The sequence below is a fragment of the Coturnix japonica genome, chromosome 7, assembly GCF_001577835.2.
Source record: "Coturnix japonica isolate 7356 chromosome 7, Coturnix japonica 2.1, whole genome shotgun sequence".
Lineage (NCBI taxonomy): Eukaryota > Metazoa > Chordata > Aves > Galliformes > Phasianidae > Coturnix > Coturnix japonica.
Window position 1 is genome coordinate 12,149,045 of NC_029522.1, and position 24,695 is coordinate 12,173,739.

General features: G+C 39.6%; 1 protein-coding gene across 11 annotated transcripts in view; it reads left to right on the plus strand.

Annotated features, from left to right (window-relative positions):
• Positions 1–24,695, plus strand: part of PIKFYVE (phosphoinositide kinase, FYVE-type zinc finger containing) — a 69,806-nt gene that overhangs the window by 20,811 nt on the left and 24,300 nt on the right. For 9 of the 11 annotated variants that reach the window (XR_004308052.1, XR_004308053.1, XR_004308054.1 and 6 more), the window contains 20 exons: positions 4,653–4,715; positions 6,176–6,305; positions 7,074–7,254; positions 8,543–8,617; positions 9,526–9,633; positions 11,286–11,426; positions 11,997–12,123; positions 12,668–13,854; positions 15,222–15,322; positions 16,427–16,498; positions 17,259–17,430; positions 18,680–18,858; positions 19,449–19,562; positions 20,424–20,532; positions 20,646–20,800; positions 21,372–21,462; positions 22,518–22,578; positions 23,098–23,241; positions 23,396–23,516; positions 23,988–24,119. Coding sequence is in view for 8 of the 11 variants with exons in the window: in XM_032445998.1 (XP_032301889.1) it covers positions 4,653–4,715; positions 6,176–6,305; positions 7,074–7,254; positions 8,543–8,617; positions 9,526–9,633; positions 11,286–11,426; positions 11,997–12,123; positions 12,668–13,854; positions 15,222–15,322; positions 16,427–16,498; positions 17,259–17,430; positions 18,680–18,858; positions 19,449–19,562; positions 20,424–20,532; positions 20,646–20,800; positions 21,372–21,462; positions 22,518–22,578; positions 23,098–23,241; positions 23,396–23,516; positions 23,988–24,119 (3,463 nt within the window). In the remaining 3 variants the exon portion in view is untranslated. The remainder of the gene's footprint in view (positions 1–4,652; positions 4,716–6,175; positions 6,306–7,073; positions 7,255–8,542; positions 8,618–9,525; positions 9,634–11,285; positions 11,427–11,996; positions 12,124–12,667; positions 13,855–15,221; positions 15,323–16,426; positions 16,499–17,258; positions 17,431–18,679; positions 18,859–19,448; positions 19,563–20,423; positions 20,533–20,645; positions 20,801–21,371; positions 21,463–22,517; positions 22,579–23,097; positions 23,242–23,395; positions 23,517–23,987; positions 24,120–24,695) is intronic. The other 2 variants (XM_015868274.2, XM_015868276.2) reach the window with 1 other exon arrangement.

The window sequence follows — 24,695 nt, forward strand, 5'->3', positions numbered from 1 at the left end:
GACACCAATTTGTTAACAATTCCTTTTGTCTTGTTTCCAGCTCATGCCCTAATCAAATGAAAAGTCTGTACAGTTGTGAGGGGAGGACAGTTGTAGAGGGAGAAATATATTTAAGTTTTCTTAATTGGAGGGAGGGTTTATTAAAGAGAGCTTGAACCTGGCCCAGGTGTGTTGCAGCATCCTATGAGTTTACAGCTGTAGCAAGTTTACCTTCATTAGTACATGCTGGTATTAAAACAGGCTGTAGTCAACTTATTCATGGAACAGTGTTAGAAGACCTGTAGAGTGATAATCTCAGTCTCCTGTGCGTCTCAGTTCTTATATATAAAAAGCTTTGTATGGTGAAGGGGGAATGTAAGAGAGCCTGCTTCTCCCAGAAACTGTCAGCCAAGTCAAGGTTTTTAATAAGCAGAAGTAAAGCACTCTTGTGAGTGCTCAAGAAAGATTATCAGAGAAGGCAAGTAGAGAGGGAAGTGAAAAGAGAGAGATTTTTGCTTTTAAATTATGTATAATGGCAGTACGGTGATATCTTAGGATCTCTGCTGAGTGGTATTTGTTAGTTGTTCCTGAAATGTGTGGTCTCTTAACCAGGTTATTCTCCTAGGAGTATAGTTAAAAACAGAAAACTTGGAACAATCTCTTTTAAGAGGGAAATGTATCTCAGTAATACCAGTAAAATGTCCAGAACTGAGATAAGGTGAAGCTACAAGTCATTAAAACATGTGGTGGAAAAGTAAATGTTTTTTTTGCATTTTCTGAAAAAAATTGTTACCTCTGCAGATACAGAAGACTTATTTCACATCTTTTATTATCTTGTAATAATATCTGCATCATCAGAATCTTTATAGGAAAGACCTAACCAGAGTGCGGCAAGTTAAAATGTCCACCAACACCCTGAGTTGCAAGATAAATTTCCAGTCTGTAGTCAATAGGGAAACTGGAATTTCCTGGGCACTTAAATATTTTGTTACAGGAGGACTTCAAAAAGTAGATGTCAAAACTATGAAGTGCCCAGGGCTGTACAGTGACTACTGAAACTTTGTTCCATAATGTATTCAAGTATGAGTCCAAGCAAAGACTTTCACCCTGTGTTCTGATTTATCCTGGCCATTTTCTGCAAAGGATGCCTTCCAGGGTGTTCCTGATTATCAGAGTGACACTGATCAGATAGAACTAGATAGTCAACTATTTTCATTTTATGTAGAAGCTTATTTGAATAAAGGGCTGTTCTGAAAGCAATTCCTTCTATTTTATTATATTGGCCCACAGAGTCATAGATGGATGTTGGTAGTAGAGGCTGAATCTTTCTCCTAATATTCCATGACTTTTTGTCACTGTGTGACTGATGGGGGCAGAGGGGCAGTCTGACAAAATGGCAACTGACGTGGAAGTGTGTATGAAGCAAAGATCTGCCAGTGAATGGAAAAAAGTGGCACACATTGATATTTATCAAACCTTGTTGAGCATTTATGGAGATCAAACAGTGGATGTGAGCACAGAGAGGTGGTGGGTGGTGTGTTTCAGTAATGGTGACTGCAATGTGAAAGACAAGTCATATTCCAGATGGCTGTGCAGATTTTTGAGTGTAGTCTGCAGGATTTTGTTCATGACTGGTGAGAATGCATAGCTACTGGTGGTGAGTACGTTGAAAGAAAAAGTGTTTTGTAGCTGAGAAGTTGCCCTATCAAATAGTGTTATTGTGCTCTTTCTAGCTGTTGTAGTTTCCATGGAAATAAATAGGAAGCATTACTTTCAGAGTGACCTATGTAATAGAACACTGTAGCTATTTCATGACATTAGGTTTGTAAGAGTTAGAGATCAGTAACTTCCCTGTGTCAGACAAATGTGTTGGGCTTGATTTCATCTGAATTGTCCTGTGCTTTACCAGGTGACTGGGCAGTGACTTAATTTTCTTTAGAAAGAAAAAGAGGAAACAGCTGAAGATGATACCCACATCTTGAGGTTATTCACTTGATTTCCTCACAGCTGTATAAATTGGAGTTGTTGGGGTCAGACTGGGGGGACAAAGTGTCAGTGCTAGAAGTGCAGGTTCACTGCACTTTGATCTAAGTGATTAGCAGCTTTTTTCAGATGATTAACAGAGTTGCAATTTCCACTGGTTGTGGAGGTCAGCTGCTTTGAAGCAATGGCCTGTGGTGCGCTAGCTGTGTTGTATTACAGCATTTGTATATAATCTGGGCCTCGTGGCAGAACTTCTTATTGTATGAAAAGCTGACTAACGTCCAGTGTGCTCCCATGAAATTCGAGTGACTCCAAGCTAGCTGACTTGTAATATCTTAAAAATGAGTGTAAGTGACTCGTAGTATCATCTACTCACAGATAACGGTACTTTCTGGCATGTATCGAAATGGGAAATAAAGCAATATTGCTTTCTGCATTTGGATTGGATGAAGTGATTAAGTGACTCAATTTGTTTATTTTAAATGTGGCTTTTAGTTGCTGTGCTTAAAAAGACACAATCATCAGTATAAAAAACTTTTGTAAATGCCCTTGAAGCCAAACATTCTGGGAGGGCAGGTATTTTGGATAGTTTTTGATGCCAGCATCTAGTTAGGACAGGGGAAGAGAAGAGAATCTTGTGTAATGACACATTTCCTTATTGCTATTGTTTGCCAGAGCTTAGAGTCCTGCTGTCAGAGCCCTTTTGGATGTATGCCACAGCTTTTAGTGGCTGTCTCTAGATGTACGCGTGCTTTGTGTATCTAGAAGAAAAAATGTGAATTATGGCTGTTTAGACTTAAACGTTCTATAGATTTATCTGCTAAAATATCTACCTGCTGGTTTCTAGTGGAGACCTGTGAATTTGTGTACATTGCGATATTTGCCTCTGATAATGCTCTTGAATATTACTCTTATGCATATATATATTGTGTGTGGTGTTGGGTTTTTTTTGTGCGTGTGTTCGGTGAGGGGAGAATATAGGATAGTTACTGACAGCAAACTGCTTGCAGATAGGGCTGCAAAATATGCAGCAGGATTCTCTGGGTTTTCTTGTCTCATTCCATCTCTGTAAGAAATGTTCATTAGCCACTCTCAGGGGCTCAAACTTACATCTATGAATGTGTCATCTCTCTGGCCTAGGAAGAGGTGTGGTTTTCTTACCTTGTCAGAAACTTCCCTTGGGACAGAAATAGAAGGAAGCAAAGTTGCAGGAGGTGAAACTATTGATGAGAAGTGTTCCCTGTTTGAAGGTTTCATCTGCTGCTTTGGCTAGAGCAGAACCAAGGTTAATTTCAGCTGGTGATAACTGCTGCCTTGGCTGTGCCAGTCAGGGTTATATGTCAGTTCTAATTTCGGTATGTTCTTCTGCCCTGAGGCTGCTGTAAGGTTGAAAGGGACCGAGATGTTGTTATGTGTGTTGGGACAGTCTGATGTGACTTCCTCTATCTAGAGGGGCTATGGGTGAATGCTGAAGGCGAGCCAACTTAGGTCAAGCACTAGGTTGCTTGTAACATTAAATGCTTCATCTAAGCAAGAGGTGAAAGGGGTCTGTAAATAACTTGAGCTGCAAGGGATATTTGCCCCTTCTTGTTCTGTCGTGTGTGTTTGGTACACTGATCATATGTTGAGTATCTGATTTCGAACTGGGTAAATGCAGACAAGCTTAGATGTTTGAAATACCGGTGTGTAAGGGGTCTCTTGAGTGCTGCTGTTCAGAGGCTTGTGATTGCTTGTGTCCTGTCTAATTCCTGTTGCTTTCTGTTGGTGTCTGAAGCCTTGCTTTGCATTGATTGTGGTGGCAAGTCTGGAGCATTCTCAGGAAAGATAATAACGGGTTGGTTTTGGACTTGGGATCATCACAGTGTGCAAGAAATTTGACTACAGCTTGTTTTCCCATGGAAAGCCCCTTTTTGTAGAAACAGGTGAACTAAGTTAATGCACAGTAGGCCTCTGGAGAAAACAAGGTTTGTGTAGCTACAGAGCCTGCTTGAAATATCATTGATTTTTTTTGTTGATCCAGTAGGATAAAGACGTGTAGCAGGTGGAGTTTTGTCCTGTTTCCCTAATATAAATGATAATATGTAACTCTCACTTTCCTGAAGTCTACATTTTTGTGCCTGGATTCTTCAAAACATTTCAAACTATTTTAGGTTTCAGACTTCTCTCTCTCTCAAAAGGCAGGCTGCTTTTTGTTCCCTTCACTGTGAATGATAAATCTTATGGCTGATCTCTCACTGAGTCTGATAACACCAAAATATTTCATTGGTATGTGTGATCTGAATGCCTCCTGAAGCTGTATTTTTAGATGAGAATGTGGAGGTCATTCCCATGGTGTTTTTGCAGCTTGCCACAAATATATTCAGATTATTATTATTTTTATTTTCTTAAAGTGTCAATAGGAAGAGCAGACTCTTAAATGTCAGTTCAGCCTGTGCTTATTTTTACTTTGTTTCCATGGTAATACAGTAATAAATAGTGTTTTCTTGTCTTCCTTGAACTTTCTGATAGAACGAGAATGAGAGGATATTCTTGTCTTGACCACTCATCAAGCTGTTGCTAAATTAGTGACTAAATGCTCAGATGAGTAATGCTGCTGCTTCTGGTGTGGGCGTGTACATCATAATTATATGGGCACACCAGTGTAACCTGTCATTTGTCTCCGCCTATCTCCCTCTTCTCTCTTCTTTCAGAGTACTTGAATCCTGACAACGGAGGGCAGCAGATGTTCTCTATAAGTGATGCTTTTATTAAAGGTAAGAGGAAATATTTCAGATGTTGCTGTTGCGTACTATAGTATAATGATGAAAAGCCTTTTATGCTTCTTTAATAGAGCATTGACATTTTACAAACAGAAGTTACTTTGGGCAGAACTGGCATACAGACTGTATTTTGTCGTTTTTAAGCTTTTTAAAGCTCAAATTCTTTCTCAATTCAAAATTCTCATTCAAAGTAACTCAATCTTTTAATTTTTTTAAAGTAAGTCTCAGTGGCAGGTTTTATCACTTTTTGTTCAAATTTTACTTATCCACAAACTTGTGTAACAGATGCCAGTTCTGGCTTTCTTTGCAAGCAAATGGAGATGTAATATAATGAAGTACACTCCTCCAGAGTAGTTTTTTAGAGCTTCATCTCTTAAAACTTTCTGAGTTCCCTGTCACCATCTCTACTGCTTCTGAAATGAAGGACCATCAGCCATAGTTCTGAGTTTTAAAACCGTGCCTTCCAATTTTGTGATCAGCTTTACTCGTGGGATTTTTTTCCATTTGATGCTGTTGACTGGAGTGAGCTCAGAAGAGAAGAGGAAATAATCAGGGAAATCCCGGTGTCTGTACATCCAGAAAAATGGTTTGGCTGAAATAATGCTTAGTTTCTAGCTGAACTTCTGCAGGAGAGTGAGGGAAGGGAAAAGCCCTGCTTAACCTCTGCTGTTTTATGCAGATAGTTTTGAGTGCTAAGTGTCTGGAAGAAGTAAATTGCTACTTTTAAAGTGCTTTTTTTCAGTTGTCCACATTGTTGAAAAAGGATTTTGCATTCAGATAATGCAGTTGCTTTTAGCTTGAATTCTAAAGAATTACATGCTTGCCAATGGGAAGTTGTACACTACTAGCATAAACGATTTACAGTAGTTAGCCCCTGACTAGCAAAGTGGTGTTTGAGATCTGACAAGTCACATCAGGGTTTATTGGTGGCATAGTATTTTAAAATGTTTGGGAGACATGCTGAACAAGGCCCATACCAAGATATTTTTGTAACTTGTGCTGCAGCCTGAGTGGCGTAACTTGATCTTTCTAGTGCAGGTAACTGGTATATGTCTGAAAAGCAGTAGCTGTCTGCAGATCAAATTATTGTACCTTTAATCAATATTCTAAATCTAAAAGGCCTATGAATATGTAAGGTATTTAAAATTTACTGCTTATTTGTAGGCAAAACTGCAATCTAACTTTGGTTTGTTTTTTTTTTCCTCTTGCCATAATTTTAATTCCAGGAGAGCAAACTACCTGCTTTGTGCTGGCAGTATGAGAATTTCAGTAACTCATTCTGCACACTTATTGCTGTTACACATAATTCTGTTTATAGCATCATGTTACTATGACTTCTAGCTCAAATTTAGGCTTTCAAGAAGCTTAGACTTATGCCCTAGTAAATTCTTTCCTTTTCAAAGTAGTCTTTCAGCTGTGACCTTGTATTAACAAAGTTGTCTTGTCTCTTTCAGAATCATTATTCAACAGGAGGGTGGAGGAGAAGTCCAAAGAACTCTTTTTCACACCGCTAGGCTGGCACCACAGCAATCTGGATCTGCTGAGAGAAGAGAATGGGGAGAAACAAGCCATGGAAAGGCTGCTGTAAGAAAAACCGAAATAAAGGATTTTCATATCTTGAGTAACAATTCCGGAAGCCCTCTTGTTCCACCAGCTTTTAGTGGGGCTCACTCTTCTGTGGATATTTTTGCTCTTTTCTATGGTTTTATGTAGGTTGTTCCAAAAGTAATACCTCCTATTTATTTATGTGGAAACTACAGTGGATAGAAGGAGAACAAAAATGTTACCTTATAGAGCAAATTCTCAGCTACGAAGCACCATTTTTCAACATAGTCACCATCACTGGCCAATTAATGTAGACTGAGATGCTCTTTGTTTTGTGATGTCACAACTGTGCATGGCCTTCTGGAACATGGCTTGTCTTTCACATCATTGTTGCCACTGTTGAAATACAGCACCCACCACATCTTTGTGCTCACATCCACTGTTTGGCCTCCACAAACACTCAGCAGCCATCAGTAAATGCCATTTTTTTCCCCATTGTCTGCTGCCGTCGCTCTTATGGCAACAAAATGTCATGGAATATTGGTGGGAGGGTTCAGTCTCTACTGCTCTGTGATTAACATCTATGTCTGACGTCATGGGTGGACATAATAAAACAAGAGGCATTACTTTTGGAGCAGCGTATATCTGCTCAAGTGGAAGAGAAGAGAGCTGACTGTAAAACTTTCTAAGGATTTATATCTTCAGATCACTTCCTGTTCTGTGAATATTAAGTAATTAACTTTTGAAACATGATTTATTTTGAACTCAGCTTTGTGTTTTCCTCACCACAGAATCTCTTCTTTACAGCTCTGCTAACCACAACCACATGATGGCACTGCTTCAGCAACTTCTCTACAATGAGTCCCTGTCACTGTCATGGAGGGATATCATTGTACCTGTGGTGTGTCAGGTAGTTCAAACTGTAAGGCCTGATGTCAAGAATAGAGATGATGACATGGATATCCGCCAGTTTGTTCACATCAAAAAAGTAAGTTTTCAACGCTGGGGGTAGGGAAAGACAAAAGATGAAGCTTCTGGCAGCACCTGTTGTTTGAAGGGGGAGAGTTGTTACCTCCATGCTCGGCTTGTCCAGTGGTGCAATTAGTTATTCTGGCTTTTGAATGGTGTTAGGTTTCAGTAAAATTTGTACAGAAAGAGTTATGCTTTCTGCAAAAGGTATTTTAATGTCCTGCAGCTGACCTGTTCTTTCAGGCTTTAGGCTGCAAAAATTAGCAAAGAACACCACCTCTGTAATGACTTGCTTCCTTTCCTGGCTTCTGCTTGGTTTGTAGAGGTACTGAACACTGTGTAAGTAGCTTGCAAGACTCTGTGTAGCAATCCATTCCCTTGCAACTTCCCCTTATGGAGGATTTAATTTGCTGGATGCGAAGTACAATGACTTTCTTCTCAGAAGAAAACTTGATTGGTAGGGAGGGTGTGTCCAATTTTACCAGGTTTCTTGGTGATGAAATTGTTGAACTGTAGGGCTCGAGGTATGGCAGGCAGAGCTTTTTTGAGAAGCTGATGTTGAAACTAACCTCCAGGGAAGTAGTGTAACTGAAGCTCACATGCTTGGGCTTATTTTTGTGTGGAGGAAATTTGCCTTGGGAGGCCTTTTCTGTCTGGAAACAAGGTAAAATATGTGGAGAGCCTTATGTTACTCATGGCAATTCTGTAGCATCTCTTGAAGCAGCAACAACTGATACTGCCTCTCTTGAAACCCAGTTTCAAAAATCAGATGTTCAGAGATGAAAGCTCTCATAGCTGTTTTCACATGCTTGTAAGAGGAACATGTTACTAGGGAACTTGTTTCATGTTGTTTATTGCTCCTGTGATTGGTTGTGACTGTAGGCAGAATACTCAAACATCTGTGTTTGAGCAGTAGGTTTGTTTGTTTTTTCTCTTTAATCATTACAAGTCTTGTTTGTGACTAGTGAAAATGGTGCATACAGAGGAACATGCTCCCCGTGAACTGTAGAACTTGGGTTTTCTTATTGCTTTCCAGAGTATGTTTGTTTCATAAATACATGTTTTCTAGGAGGGGCCTGGATATCCTTCAACTTAATACCTGTTTCTGTGCTTTTGTCCTTAATTTCCATGATTTTGACAGAGAGTTTTGTGCCCAGCATGACAGCATATGGTCTTTAATCCGGTAACTAAAGGTGTAGACTAAGCTTGTACACTAGCCACAACGGCTGTTCTGTTAGGTTTATGATGTCTAAAGTTACTGAAATGTTGAACACTTTAATATTGTTAAACTTCCTTTACTCTGTTAGATCCCTGGTGGAAAGAAGTTTGACTCCATGGTAGTGAATGGATTTGTATGCACTAAGAATGTTGCTCACAAGAAGGTAAGTTGATTGATTGAGTGCTGGCTGTAGAATGCGCTGAGGGAAAGAAGAGCTCTGTGACTTCTTTTTGTGTTAGGTGCTTCTCTCACAACTTTATGCAGTTTGTTGATCTCAGGAGCAAGGACACATTCTTTTCAAAGCTATTTTCTTTCAGATGGGAGATTAGTGAGAGGGGGAGGAAAGTCTTCCCTCATGCATTTGTAGCAAAATATCTTTTTCATCCCTTTTACTCCAGAGGCATCTAATGATATTCTGGAGAAGAGGAGGCACAGGGGGTGACCTTACAGCTCTCTACAACTCCCTGGAAGGAGGTTTTGGTGAGGTTGGGGTTAACCTCTGCTCCCACGTAACTAGAGAGAATGGCCTCAAGTTGTATCAAGGGAAGTTTGGGTTCCTGTCCCTGGAGAGATGTTCAAGAAATGTTTAGATGTTGTTCTAAGGGACATGATTTAGTGGGGAAGTACTGTTGTTAGATGAGCGATTGGACTGGATGATCTTGGAGTTCTTTTCCTACCTAGGCGATTCTATGACTGCTGCAAGTTTTGGACAGAAAAAAAGACCTTTGTGGTCTTGATTAATGTGACAGTACAGTTAAGTGAACCTTTAAATAAGGCTAGAGGTCAAGACTGAAATGATCTATCTGGAGGCTCTAATGTATATTAAGACTTAATGTGACTTAATGCTCTTGGAGGTGAGTGCAGAAATCTTCAGCATCGCAGTCTTGCTGGGCAGTAGCTGTGAAACCTTGAGTGTAACATAAAGATACAGTGTGGGAACTAACAAAGAAATTTTGCTTACAGTCATGGGTAGTCTATAGTTGTTTTTTTTCCCCTCTATTTGCATTTCCCTTCTGCTTGTCTCTTTAAAAAATTGTTTTGTGTTTGTTTTTTGTTTTGTTTTTTTTTTAGATGAACTCTTGCATAAAAAATCCCAAAATTCTTCTGCTGAAATGCTCAATCGAGTACCTTTATAGAGAAGAAACAAAATTTACCTGCATAGACCCTATAGTACTTCAGGTAAGAGTATTCTTTTATTGGTTAGACTTGCTCAAGGTCCAGTGATTTGAACAGAAAAGGGTGATTGGCGCACACCTAGCTCTTTGGTGTGTAAGGTACACTTGAGTTAGTGGAATTGCACAGGAAATAAGGAAATTTCCTTTTGTAATAGCTGGCAAGGAAAAGCTGTGCTAAGTAGAGTATGAACTTACAGTCTTCTGCTGAGAAGGTTACAAGAGGTTTATGAGAAGGCATCCAGAGTTGAATATATTGAGAGCTATTTTATGATCCTTACAATTAAATGTAGTAGTTCAGAAAACATCTCTCAGTTTTAATGACACACTGTGTAAGAACAATACAATTCAGCAGATCAGAGCTGGGCATTAAGTATGTAGGGAAGTATTAAAGAAGTGAATATAGGTAAGATTTAGGTTGTATCCACATAACTATTTTTTGTCAGGCTTGAACAAATGGGACAAAACCCAACCAAGTGAAGTGATGAACTACAAAATGTCAGTATGGAACTTATGCCCATCCCTTGTGAACAGGGAGGTGCCATGGATATGAAAACACTGAAATAGGTGGACTTTTTGTTTAATATACTGCATGTTTGCCTGAGGATCAGTTTTCAGATCTTCGCCAGGATATTAGTAACACAGGCATGTTGTGCTTTACTGAGCTTGGATCATAATGTTAGTAGTTAAATATTTCCTTCATTTGCATGCAATACCACTTAAATTTAGTGCTTAATGATATGTTTACAGGTATGAAAGCTTTAAGTAGCTTTAGCTTTCTCTGCTTAGTGAGCTGTTTCCAGTATAAATTTAGGCTGTGACTTGTCCTTTGAATGGGACAGAAGCATCTGCTATTCTTTATGACTGCTGATTGCTTTGATTGTTTCAGTGATTGCTTCAGAAAACGATAAGTATCTGTATATCTGTTTTAAAGCTCTCTGTTTTCCCTCAGTTTCAACAGCAGGTTCTGCTCAGCTGTGCCAGTTTCCTGCCTTCTGTGCTTGATTTATTGTATCAGAGAATGAAAAGCTCTTGTTCTCTCAGAATGGCATCCTTTAAAAACTGCCAGCTCTGCTCTGCTCCATTGTCCCTAAGGAGAGCTCCTCAGGGGATCTCATCTAGTAGTTCCTTAAACAGCCAGAAGTTAGTTCTTCTGAAGTTCATGGTTCCTCTGCACTCATGGCCACCAGGTCCAGTAACACTTCTCCTCTGGTGGATTTGTCTAATACTTGTACAAGCAAGTTAGATTTATTTAAGATATTTGTGGTTCATATGGCAGAAAGAAGTACTGTTTTGTAGAGAGGAAGTAACCTAGTTTATCAAGAGCAAAGCTGCTGACTCCAGACTGTATTTACAGAGTGGTTTCTGCTGTGTGACGTGTCTATGCATATGTAAAAATGTTTGGATTCTGCAGGTCTCTTATTTCAGATAGTCATGTATGATTAGGGCACATAATGATGTGCTGAATGGTGCACATAGGAGGTGAGAAAATGTGTACAATGGAAGAAATAAACATCTGTTTTCCCTGTTTCATAGGAGTGGCCAGTATATAAATGAGAAAGTAGTGTTAAGTATTAAGATATTATTTTTCTTTTTTTTTTTTTTTTTCCCCAGACAAGTTTGCTGTAGTTAACTGCTGTGTGGTGTTTATGTCTGCAGGAGCGGGAGTTCCTGAAGAACTATGTGCAGAGGATAGTTGATGTCAGGCCTAATTTGGTCCTTGTTGAAAAGACTGTGTCCCGAATTGCCCAGGACATGCTGCTAGAGCATGGTATCACCCTAGTCATCAATGTCAAGCCGGTGAGTGTTTCATGTCAGACTCTACTTTACAGTAGAACTCTTAATTTCTTCTTGTAGCAGGCTCCTTGGAGAAAGCAAGGAAAAATCATATTTATTTTATCTCCTAAGCAAACCAGGGCTTCTTTTTTTAATGGAAATTCATTTCCAAGAAGACAGAACAGGCAAACTTAAAATGTAACTTTTTCTCCTACTCTCTGCTGTGCCCTTGCTTGGAAGTTCTTTACACTGAGTTGATTCTAGTTAACTCTGACTATTTGTTGCAAATACTCTGTGATCCTCAACAAGACCCTCTGTTGCTGTGTAGCAACAGCAGGGTGAACCAAGCAGAATTGGCTGTCCTGACAGACAGCCCTACAACGACTGCACTGTATCTCCTGGATCTTCCTTCACTTGAATGGGTTCAGTTATCTTCATGAAAGGGCTCAACCTTTTCTCTCATCAGTAATATCTGTCAAAACTGCTCTTCTGAAAATTTTATTTGGGTATGGAGTGTGGTTGGATGACTGGATTGAATTCCAAACATAAAGAGTAAGAGGTAACTGTAGATTCTTACTGTCTTCATTTTCACAGCAAGTGTTGGACCGAGTAAGTCGAATGACGCAGGGAGACTTGGTGATGTCAATGGATCAACTGTTGACTAAGCCACGTTTGGGAACCTGTCATAAATTTTACATGCAAGTGTTTCAGTTGCCCTATGGTGAGTAAAGCCTGTTGGATCCTGTTTTGTGTGCGTGAGACACTAAGTGTTTTGTTATTCTTAATGAGATCTGAACAGTCACGTGCCTTGTGTGATCAAGTATTATTATCCTTCCTATTAATTTTTCTTAACTTTTGCTACAACAAGGAATAAAAGTGTTATAAAACACTGGACAAAAAAAAAAAAACTTGATCAAGAAGTACAAGGACTCCCTATCTTACTAAGATGAGAGATGCTAGTTTTTAATTAGGTTGGATTGTTTCTTCTAAATTCATGTTTTTCTCCTTCCACCGCCCTGGAGTCCACTGTCCAACTTCCTATTCAAAACAGGAAGGGTTAACTTTAGTGCTAGATAAGATTTCCTATGGGCTTTTTAGCAGTGTTGAAAGTAGTGTAGAATAGAGATTTCATGATCAGTCTGTGCACCTGTTTGGCAGCTTAACTGTCTTCACTGTAAATAGTATTTCCACAAAACGAGATTGACTGTAGTTGTCATCCTAATGGTTGTATTTTGCTTTTCTGTTTTTTGTTTTGTTTTGTTTAGATCAAACAAAAACTCTAATGTTCTTTGAAGGGTGTCCCCAGCACCTGGGTTGCACTATCAAGTTGTGTGGTGCTTCAGAGTATGAGCTGGCCCGTGTGAAGGAGATCTTGATCTTTATGATCTGTGTGGCTTATCATTCCCAGCTGGAAATCTCTTTCCTTATGGATGAGTTTGCCATGCCCCCTACTCTCACCAGAAACACTTCCTTTCACTCCCTTATTGAAGAACCAGGAGATGAAAATGAAGAGCAGGACCTATTCAATGGTGAGGATTTCAGCACAGTGATCAGAGACATTGAACCCCCAGCTGAAAAACTTCCTGGGATCTCCGAGTCAGTGTCATCTGATGAGGCCACCTTGCTTGAACAAAGAGGTTTATTTGAGAGAAGTGACCAAGAGAACAGTCAGCTGGAAACAGTGCCCTCAAAACAGCAGGAGCGCCACAAAATGGAGTCGTCATTTCCAGTGTTTCACTCTGTACCATCTGCAGTACCTGAAACATCCCTGCTTCCCCTCCATGGCATGGACCAACACTTGGTGACTCTGGACAGCCAGCCACTAGAGCCTCTTCAACAGGCAGATGATCTGCAGGAGTCCAAGAATCAGATGAGAGTCTTCAGAGACCCTCTCCAGGATGATACTGGTTTATATGTTACGGAGGAGGTAACTTCTTCTGAGGATCGTCTCAAGACTTACTCTGCAGCGTTTAAGCAGGAGCTGAAAGATGTTATTCTCTGTATTTCTCCTGTAATCGTGTTCCGTGAACCATTTCTATTGACTGAAAAAGGCATGAGATGCCCTGCTCGAGAATACTTCCCTGAGCAAGTTTATTGGTCTCCTCTCCTTAATAAGGAATACAAGGAGTTGGAGAGTAGACGGAAAAGGCAGTTATTGCGGGATCTCTCTGGACTGCAAGGGATGAATGGGAGTGTCCAAGCCAAGGCTATCCAAATTTTACCTTCCCATGAGCTGGTCAGTTCTAGAATAGCAGAGCATTTAGGTGATAGCCAGAGTTTAGCCAGAATGCTGGCTGACTATCGAGCCAGGGGCGGGAGGATACTACAGAGAAGCACAGATCCCTTTGCCCAGAGTAAGGATGTATCCAGTGTCCCTGCTGGAAGAACTGGATGCAAAATGGAAGAGGATGAGAAAGGACTGGCTCAAAGTGAATCCTCCTGGTCTCATAAGGTAAGATCCAAGCTCTGCTACTCAAAATACAGTTATATCTGTTTCCCCTCGTAACACAGAACATGTAGTCTTTTATGCCAAATGTTAAACCAGAGGGGCTTTTTATTTTTATTATTATTATTATGTATAAAGTCAGAACCATTTTATATTGCAGTCCTGTGGGGACTTAAACAAGCTAAAATAACCAAGAATTAGGTGAATATGAGAGAAACTGAACAGGGAACTGACTGCAAAATTTCCCTGAGAAGGGAAAAGCTTGTGAGGCTCCAGAATCAGTTTAGTAGTAGATTGACTGTTCAACTCAGCTGTATATGACTGATTCCTGAAAATGTGGAGGGGGCAGAAAATACTTTGTTTCTGAAACAGCTTTTCTGCTGATTATACTGATTTCTAAAGGTGTGAGAGGGCTTAATGCCATGGAAACAGTTATAGGCTGCAATTACATTGAAGTATTTGTTTGTAAAGTATTGTAAAGTATTGGGAGATTTGGAGAAATGTGGAAATGTCTTAATGGAGGGGGCGGTATCTTGTCAGAAATTTCCAAGTAAGGCAGTATACTTGGAACCAAAAATATTTAAAGACAAGGGGAACTGTTATGACAGCTGCTGATTTATATCTGAGACCTTGGGACTTTCTTGCACTGGGAACTATACAAAAAAAGTTGTCTATAACAAAAGCAGCAGAACTGGTTTCTTGTAATAGTCATACATTTTGGTTCCTGAGCCTCTGTTAGCCCCCAAGTTCACTAGCAGAAGTAATATTTTAATGGGTGTATAAATATACATCTGTGTAGCTTCACAGACAGTCTTACAAGCTGTAAAAGTAGCCATTACTCTATTTGTCTATGCAGTTTTAAATTTACTCAGCAATCAAAGAAAATATTTGGTGACTTCATAGCTCTGTAAGGTGTGTAAAGAAAGGTGATTCCATTCTGTCAGCAAAGTGGTAAATCCCTTCACAGAGGAGAACAGAAGTCTGGAAGTCTTTTTGTAGCTGCAATAATTAATTAAAATATAATGGCAAAGTTTTGACTTCAAGATGTGTTGAAGAGTTCAGTGTCTTGAAGATGCTGTACATTTGTCTCGGGGCTTTTGATTGTTTCCTGTTTTGACCCCTTAGCTTCCTTTCCACAGTAACATATATGCATATGCTGTTCTTATTATGCATACTAGTCATGTTCCTCTAAAAATGTCCAGTGAGCACTTCTGTCTGAAGTGCAAAGATAACGTTAAGTGAATCTGTAGAAAAGAAATAAGCAATTAAAATAAGTAATTTGTCCTTAAATCTATTAGAATATAATTCTGCCGTGGGTTATGTGTGGATGAAGATGTCTGTAACCAGTGAGTGAGTTGTTTTCTCTCAACCAGGTGGATTGTTTGAGTCCAGTAAACCATCAGAGGCTCTGTGTTCTCTTCAGTAGCTCTTCTGCGCAGTCCAGCAATGCTCCAAATGCTTGTGTCAGCCCCTGGTAGGAGAACTACTCTTCTGTAGCTTGTGTAGTTGCTATCTTCTTTCCAAAGACAAGGTCAGTCCTTGCATCTTGAAGTATTTCACTGAGGACTCGTCTGTAGGTTTTATTCATTGTCTAATGGGAACTGTTGCCAAAATTTCCTCTTGCCTCATCAGGTGGATCCAGAGCTGTTTCCCACAGCCTTTCTAATCTCAGGCATGAAGGATAAGGCCCAACATGAAACTGAGTGCTTTAGTTAGACCTTTGACTGCAGACATCTGTACTTGTAGGGAAGGCACTTCATTAAGCAGTTCTGTGAGGAAGAGTTAGTGTATATAAATAATGTCCAATCTTAAAAATAATAATCTCAGAATACTTATAGGTTGTATTACCTGAGAGTGGGATTCAAAGATACTGCTGCCTTTCTCATATTAAAGTCAGCAGTGTTAAGGGTTTCATCTGCGTTTTTGGCTAAGAGGGCTGTGACTTGTTGATTATGCAGAACTTATGATGTGCTTTCATTGCTACTCCTTGGACAAGTCTTGATGTTTCGTTGTGTAAATCAAGTGAAATTGTATAGGTGCCTTTCTTGAAAAAGAAGGTCTTGAGTTCCTATAAAAGCTGAGGAACAAACCAAGGAATGTGATAAGCTCACTTATAAGCAGCAATAAAATGACATAATTATATTATTCAGAAATATCTGAATAGACATTTCAGTTGATATTTACCTGTTAAGTGTCTTGGTCACTTCAGATTCTGAGAAATAAGCTGCCATTAAATTTTATTCAAGTACTTTCAGGCTTTTTTTACCTTCTAAATGTGCTCTTCTTGTAACAGTTTGGATGTTAATGTTCTGTGTGTAGGTGTTCTTGAAAATATTTTTTTAAAGTGCAATTGAATTCCACTTTTAAATATGAAGTTTGAAGCTGTTCCTTCAGTCTCATGATTGAACTTGACAGTAAGAATTTGGGAATAGCCAAGGCTTGGCATGGGGGAGCCAAGGAGTGTATACAAGGCTGGAAATAGCCAAGCAAAAGATGCAGATTGGTGCATTTAAAGCCACTGCACGATTAGCAGTGGCAGAATTGCTCCTATAATGCTTTTCTTCTTTTCCTGCTTTAGGATTGTGACCATGGAATTCTACGGAAAAAATGACCTGACTCTAGGGATTTTTCTGGAGCGCTACTGCTTTAGGTAATAATATAATATAATATATATATATTATATAATTAATTTAATTAATCTCACTCTAAACTAAGCAAGATCTGTTCCATGTTAAGATAATCGCTCTGTCTTCATAATTTCAGTACTTTTTTTTTATATGAGCAAGGCAGTTGTTTTTTTCATTTCAACTCTTAGTGCTTTTGAGAAATTGCCTATTTGATTCTGGTACCTGAATAATTCTGCATTTATTTTTCTGATACCAGTCTCTGCAGTGACTTGAGAGACAACCATCCAAAGAAACATAATGGATTTTTCTGTTCAAAGAGGTTATATGGCACTGTTTTCAATACCTCTTCCTTCATGATCTGAAGCTTCAAGGTTTTGAGGGCTCCTTGGCATATCTTTGTCCCCCAAAGCCTTTACTTTAGTACATGGCCAAGATTCTCTTCCAGCACTTCCAGGTGCTTAATTCATACTTCGTGGTCCATGTGTAATATGTTGATAGGAACAGATTCAGTAATAGAAACAGCAAACAAAAGGCTGTGATAACTGCCAGTATCCAGTCATTACTCTTATGACCAATAAAGCTATTGCTGGCAGGGGAGACTCCCTGCATGCTGTTCCTAAACGAGAACAGTAAGCAATAGCTTTCATTAAAGGCTTAGGAAACTTTTTATAGTAAAGATTAATAGTACTGTGACATTAAAAGGCATACTAGATGAATTGAACCAGCTCTTCAGCAGTGCTTTGCATATGATCATTCATAAGTGTTTCCATTTTTCTCTGTAAGGCCTTCATACCAGTGCCCCAGCATGTTCTGTGAAACTCCAATGGTGCACCATATTCGTCGTTTTGTACATGGGCAAGGATGTGTGCAAATTGTGTTAAAGGAGCTGGACTCCCCAGTCCCTGGGTACCAGCACACGATTCTTACTTATTCCTGGTGTAGGCTGTGCAAACAGGTAAGGATGAGGCCTTTAGTATCATTGTTATTTCAGTTGGATGCTTACGGGGTTGTGCATAAGCTGTTACTTGTGCCAAGTGGTCCTGTGTGTCTACAGATTCCTGCTGTAGGCTTGGAAACATTGAGGATAAAATGTAATATGATGGAGTTGTGTTAGAATGTATCAGTCCTGAAAGGATAGGCTAAAGTGAAATGGATACATTGTCAATAACAAATTTATGACATGGGAAAAACTAGGGCTGTCCTTTCAGAGGTGAAGAGCACTGTCCCTTCCACGTGAGTCTATGCAAGCATCAGAAGAATGTGTGCATGGGAAAGGGAAGATGTTGAGACCTGCCGACTTAGTAATTAGCTGAACCCACTTGGTATTCTTTGATCTGCTTTAAACCGGACAGTCTGCATTGAGTCAGTGTGATGTCTAGTCTTCCTTTAATAGGCATTGGAAAGTAAATGAAATCTTCATTAGAAAGATTAAAAACCACAACATAATAAAACTGTTTATTATCGGACACTTGTTCTTTAATTAAACTAAGAAAAACATTACCAGCTGGATATTCTTCTCTGGCCAACCTATTTTGTAAATCTTAAGAGCCTTCTTAGAGAGATGAGAATAAAACTTAATATTCATGGAGTGCCTCAAACTCAAAACATCTAATGACTCAGTTCACCTACTTAATGCTGGCTTACACATGGGTGTTGGATTTAAAGATATCTGAAGGAAGTTAATGGAGTTGCTGAAGGCAAACCCTACACTCCTTATGTATACACTGCCCTGCACTGCTTATGTGTGTTCTGTAACCTTTTATTACTGTGTGCTCAAGTAAACACCAAGATTGTAGCTATTAAGTGTAAATGGCTACTTCAAGCTTGCAACACTGCTGAGGTTGAAATACACCGCAAAGTATTTGTAGGTGAAGAAACTAGGGAGAAAGTATGTGTTGAAAACATGGCTGCTGACTGGTCTGCTGGAAATTCTCTGTATACAGGAATAGCATGCCAGATAGAATATGTTTGTGCTCCCTTAACTTAGTGCCTGTTAATATCAAGTGGCATTTGTTGCTTATCCAGTTTCTTGCATCCATCTGTGCATTGGCTTTAGCTCTGTATAAACAATTTTGTAGTTGTTTTGGTATCTTTTGTGGTTATGAGTGCTTCTGATATTAAAAATTACTAGATTAGAGTCTAGATTAGCTTGTCTTTGATCCTGGTTGAAAGGTGAAATTAAGATACTTTCTTTTCAATTTCAGGTGACACCAGTTGTTCCCCTTTCTAGTGATTCTTGGTCTATGTCTTTTGCAAAATACCTTGAGCTGAGATTCTATGGGCACCAGTACACGCGAAGGGCCAATGTGGAGCCTTGTGGTCATTCCATTCACCATGACTATCACCAGTATTTTTCTTACAATCAGATGGTGGCATCATTCAGGTGAGGTCCTCTGATTTTTTTCTTTTTTTAATAAATGAATTCATTCTTGGGTTGTCCCAAACTGAGTGCTACATCTTGTACTTGGCCTTGTTGAACTTTATTAGGTTCTCATATGTGTGCTTTTCAAGCCTGTTTAGGTCCCTCTGAATGATGTCCCTCTCTTCTCTTGTGTCAACTGCACCGCTCAGCTCGCTGTCATCAGCAAACTTGCTGAGGGGACATCTGATCCCACTGTTTACATTGTTAATAAAGATATTGAAGAGCACTTGCCACAAGACAGACTGCTGGTTGAAACCACTTATGACTCGCTTTCACCTGGACATAGAGTTACTGACAACAACCTTGTGGCTATGACCATCTAAGCAATTATTTATCCACCTAATAGTCTAGCCTTCAAATCCATATTTCTCCTGTTAGAAATAAGCATGCGATATGGAACTATGAATTGTTCCAGTACATGATGCGGAAGGGAAACACTTTTGCTTTGGATAATCTAGAATACTTTCAGAACTTTATTCTGAAGCTGAAAGAAGTTGTGCATATACCTCTGTATGTGGAAAGTTATTAAGAATTTCACATTCTCTTCTCAGCTACTCTCCAATCCGTCTACTTGAAGTGTGTGTCCCACTACCCAAGATCTATATCAAACGGCAGGCTCCGTTAAAAGTTACAATTTTGCAGGATCTTAAGGACTTCTCTCAAAAGTAAGCTTTGATTTTAACTTATTTGTATTTTGGACTCCTTAGCAAAACACAAAAATGCTTTTTCTGATGTAGATAATATGCTTGCTAATTATTCATAATTTAATGTAAATGTGCTTAAAACCATTACTTTTCTAATTGGATGTATTTCTGAGTGTTCCTACCTGTACCATGTTCCATCAATACAAATTCTTACCTTTTTGTCTGTTGCAATTTAGCTTAAGAATCTTATCTTCTATTGGCTATGTTTATTGTAACCTCTAAATGCTGCATTGTTACAAGTGATCTAGCATGTTGCTGTACTAGTAGACAGTCTGGTATATTCTTGTTGTCTGAGGCAAACTGCTGTAGGCATAGACACCTTCTAAATGTAGGAACAAAAATGTGGAAGACAGACATGGTGGGAGAAGCTATTTTAATTATAATCTGACTGCTGTTCGACCTGGTGGCAGCATTCCTATTTGGCTGACTTCTCCATGGCTGCCTGACTTCAGAAACTGTCAGGTTTTGTAGATATTTGAAATAATGTATTCCCTCATCCCTGCTGGTGGTATTGGTTTAGCAGTCTGACAGTCTCCCTAGGTACCAGTAGTGCAACAGCTCCCTTCTGCTAATAATGGAGTTGAGACCTTTGAATTGTTCTCTGAATACTATTACTGCTAAGAATAAGCTGTGGGTGAGAACATTATTGTGTGTAACTTAGAGATTTCTACTGCATGAATGGATTTTTTTCCAGCATTCATGATAAATTCAGTGCAGAAAACTGTCATGTATCGTCTTTTGTAATCTGAAACTAACTGTAAGCATGTTCAGGTTTTTATTAAAGAATAATCACAGCTTAACTCTTTGTATTCCTGTCCTCAGGGTGTCACAAGTGTACCTTGCTGTTGATGATCGCCTTGCTTCTCTGAAAACTGATACTTTCAGCAAAACAAGGGAAGAGAAAATGGAAGATCTGTTTGCACAAAAGGAGGTAATGGAGTACTTCTGCACTTTTGCAGAGTATAGGCTTGAAAGTGTGTGGAGAAGCCACTCGGATTGAGTATTATATTGTGTACAGAATGCTGACAGATTTTGTATTGGCAGATGGAAGAGGGGGAATTTCGAAACTGGACTGAGAAGATTCAGGCAAGGCTGCTTTCATCATCACTGGACACACCTCAGCAGCTACAATCTGTTTTTGAGTCTCTGATTGCTAAAAAGCAAGGACTCTGTGAAATGCTACAAGCCTGGAATAGCAGGTAAGAAGACAGATGCTGAAGTGTTATCATCAGTACTCTGCTGCTTCTGTAAGAGAAGTTCTGTGCTTTTTCACCATCTAGTGCAATTGCTATACAGAGGGAGCAGCTTGTGCTGAATATCCTTTAATGGCTGGTTGACTGGAACAGAAAATTATTAAAGGTTCTGTGATGTTGTAGAGCGCAACTGTCATCTGAGGAGAAAAAGCATCATTTGAGCAAAGGTGGAAGATGGAAACATGTAAACGCAATTGAGTGAAACGGTCTTAGATGGGCACATGCCAAACAAAATACTTAAGATGACTTATTTTTCTGTTCTTTTGCTCTCTCATACTGTAGAGCATCTGGGATGTGATGTTCACAGCATCTCCTGTTGCTGTAGTGCTGGTCAAGGCATGAGGGAAACATTTTGTATTTGGCTTTAGAACACAGCTTCAGCACATACTAGCAGTTACCTTAGTTTGTGTTGAAGGCTTGTGAAGCCATACTGGGCTGTATTCAAATATGAAGAAACATTTTTTTTTGCCTTTTAGATCTAATAAACTGTGTTTTGCGTTTGCTTATTTTTTTAAAGATTGCAGGATCTTTTCCAGCAAGAGAAAGGGAGAAAACGCCCGTCAGTACCACCCAGCCCTGGAAGACTGAGGCAAGGAGAAGAAAGCAAGGTACAAGCAGCAGGCTGGACATTACTTAAACATTTGTTCTGGGGAAGCACAATTGTCTGAAGCTCAACTTCAGTTCACTTTAATAATTAGTTAACTTTTCTTACTGCATTGTGTAATTTTCATCTGCAAACATTTGAATGGCATGTTGTCATACTTATCTTCTTCTGAAGACATAAACAGTAAAGACATAAACCAAGATCTATATTCTACAGAAGATGACTGAGGATATGATATTAGTGTGTTTTTCCTTGATGCTTCTGGGCAGTTAAAATGAATGCTAACAACAGAGAGCCGTGCTCCTTGTCAAGGTCATGTCTAGATATGAGGGAAGTCGTTTTGTTCAGGGCTGGACTGGATGAAAACAGAGTGAGAGAAAATGGCACAGGGACTATTATCTATTAATGTTATTTCTTATGGAAGAGGAAAGGTAAAACATCAGGAGCGGCAGAGCAAAGAATGCAGGGAGAATGATGATGTGTTTGTAAGTATGTCTCTATTCAGTGATATCTGTGGGAATTGTCTGGGAGGATGTGTACGTGATCTTGAACTTTTGCCCCTCTAACTGTGTGTAAGGATACAGTTGCCAACATGCTGAGCAACTGTCTGTGTGGAAATGTCCCAACAGCAGGGCAGCACAAAAGAAGTGTTGTACAGGGAGGCTGACCTCTCAAGTAGCAAGCAAGCAAAATGCGCAGAGACCTGGTGGCACTCCGGTTTGCTCAGCTGTATGCATTTGTGTCCTTTCCACTTAAAACATTTATTAATGCTAAAACATGCTCAGCCTTCAGCTGGCTTTAAGTAAGCTTATATAGAGGAAGAGTGATGTCTTTAAAGCGGCATATAGAGATGATAGCAGGCACGTGCAATCTTGTGAAACTAGATGGCTGTTGCTTTGTCTCTGCATCACTTCAGAGGTAGTGATGTGCTGAATCTGAGAACAGTGGGTAGGAGTGTTCTGCTGTGGTACATCAGCTTTTGCAAGTGTTCCACAAAGAGAAAAGGATATAGCTTTAAACAGCCTAGCATCAACACTGATCACCTGATGTTCTTCCTAGATCAGCAGCATGGATGCTTCCCCACGCAATGTTTCTCCAGCACTGCAAAATGGAGAAAAAGGTACATTATCTATTTTTCTTAAGATATGAAATGATGTTTGTTGTAACCCTTTTCTCAGGCAATGTGGGAGCCTTTGTTTTTCTGAGGTATCAGACTTGACATTGTACGGGATGGAATTAAGCTAACTATAAGCTTACTGTTATAAAATACAAACAGACTTGAATGTGGGATTGAATAAACCTGATTTGACTATCAAGGGTTTTAAGTATTGCTTAAAAGTTCTCAGAAGCTTTCTAAATAACTGAATACCTGTTTGAAATTTTGGAAATGCATTTTTTTCCTTGAGGTGGTTGTGTGTGCTGTGACCCCTTCCTTACTTGTCTGGGAGATGAAGGCACTGGGTGCTTAAGTGTATGCATCTTCTGGAGGTTATGTGTACACTGATCAGCTGCTAGTTCTTTTTCTCTGGGCATTCCCACTTGCTTTCTAAGTAAAAACTTCTTGAAAGTAGACAACAGCAATGGCAGTATCACTTTTGACAGCCATATAAAATGCTTTCCTCTGTCCTTGGTCTTTCAGAGGATCGTTTCCTGACTACTTTATCAAGTCAGAGCTCCACAGGCTCCACCCATCTTCAGCTGCCCACTCCTCCAGAGGTTTTATCTGAGCAACTAACTGGTGCCACCACACTTTCTGAACAGGATACAACCAGTAGCTCAGAAGGTATAGTTCACTTGTGGTCTTGTATTCATTATCTTCCTTCTCTGTGGCAAATGTATGAGATTTATTTAGAAAATGATAAATATGGTAAGTTTGTGGTCTACCACCTTGCTCCCAAACATAGAATGTAAAGTTTGTGAACTTATTTCTGCTTCAGATGTGTTTGATGGACATTCACTGGGATCTACTGACAGCCAAGTAAAAGAGAAGTCTACTATGAAAGCTATTTTGGCTAACTTACTGCCTGGGAACAATTATAACCCCATTCCATTTCCCTTGTAAGTATTGCTTGATACATATGTTGTACAAACAAGTAGCCTGGTAAAACTGTAGACAGAGCTATGCATGCTTTTTTTCGCTTTATATATAATTTAAGTCATTACCTCGGTTTGCATCCAAATAAGCCAATGATCTTCCTCAAGACAAGAAACTTTCTGTCCTTTCCTAGGAGTTTGTAGGTTGCCCCCTTTTTTATTCATGACCCAATCCTTCTTCTGTTATAGCTGTGTAGAGTTGTGGGCTCTGCACATTCTACACCTGGCCAGTTCACATCCCACTGCCCAATGCAAAGCTCAAACCTATGACCCTTTTATCACATTCACTTTTTCCAAGTAAGCATGCCACTCCACAAGTCTTCTAAGAGTGGAAAGAGAGGTACTTTCAAACTTGCTTCAGGAAGGGAACAGAAATGTCCATCCGTAATGAAGACTTGCTAAAGCTACATGCCTGCTTCTTGTTTTTGCTTCCAGACCACTCCCAAGGGTTGGACTCAAATGGGCATTGTCTGGGTGTAGGTCAGGTTCAATGGCTGCTGCATGTGCCTTCAGGTCCCTCTCACGTGAAAATGAGCAGGCTGGAAAGTTTTTTCAGCTACTCTGTCTGTATGTGTTGTAGTGTTTCTTGTTTGACATGAACCTAATGTTTGGCAGCCTGAGTTTAAAATCTGACTTCTACCCTGAGGTAACATTGGAGGCCACAGGCTAGTTGAGTAAAAGTTAAATGACAGAAACTTATAGGTAAGTTAAAGAAAATCTGATGGAAACTCAGGAGACTTTTAGGAGGTTTCTGTGCTAAATTTCTTGTTCAGAAGACTTGAATTTTTTATTTTTTTATTTTTTTTGCCTCCTAATTTCACTCTGCAGACTATTCTGCAGGACAGTTAAAGCAAACTGGCAGGTTTTAGTGCCATTAGAAACAGTGGCTGCTAAACAGAGATAGACTTTAACTTAGAGCTGGTCCTCTGATACTAGAAGCTTGCTTGACGTGATGATTGCTCTAACACATTACCAGTTGGATTTAACCACATAGCTAGCTGTGAGTGGGTCTGTTGGGAGAGGCTGATCTGGAATGCTTTGTATCCGTGCTAAGGCTTGCAGCTTGTGCCTAGAGTGCAGTGAAGAGACTGGGTTTTGATCAAAAGTTAGCCTTCTTATAAACTTCTGTGGTCTGCTAATAGT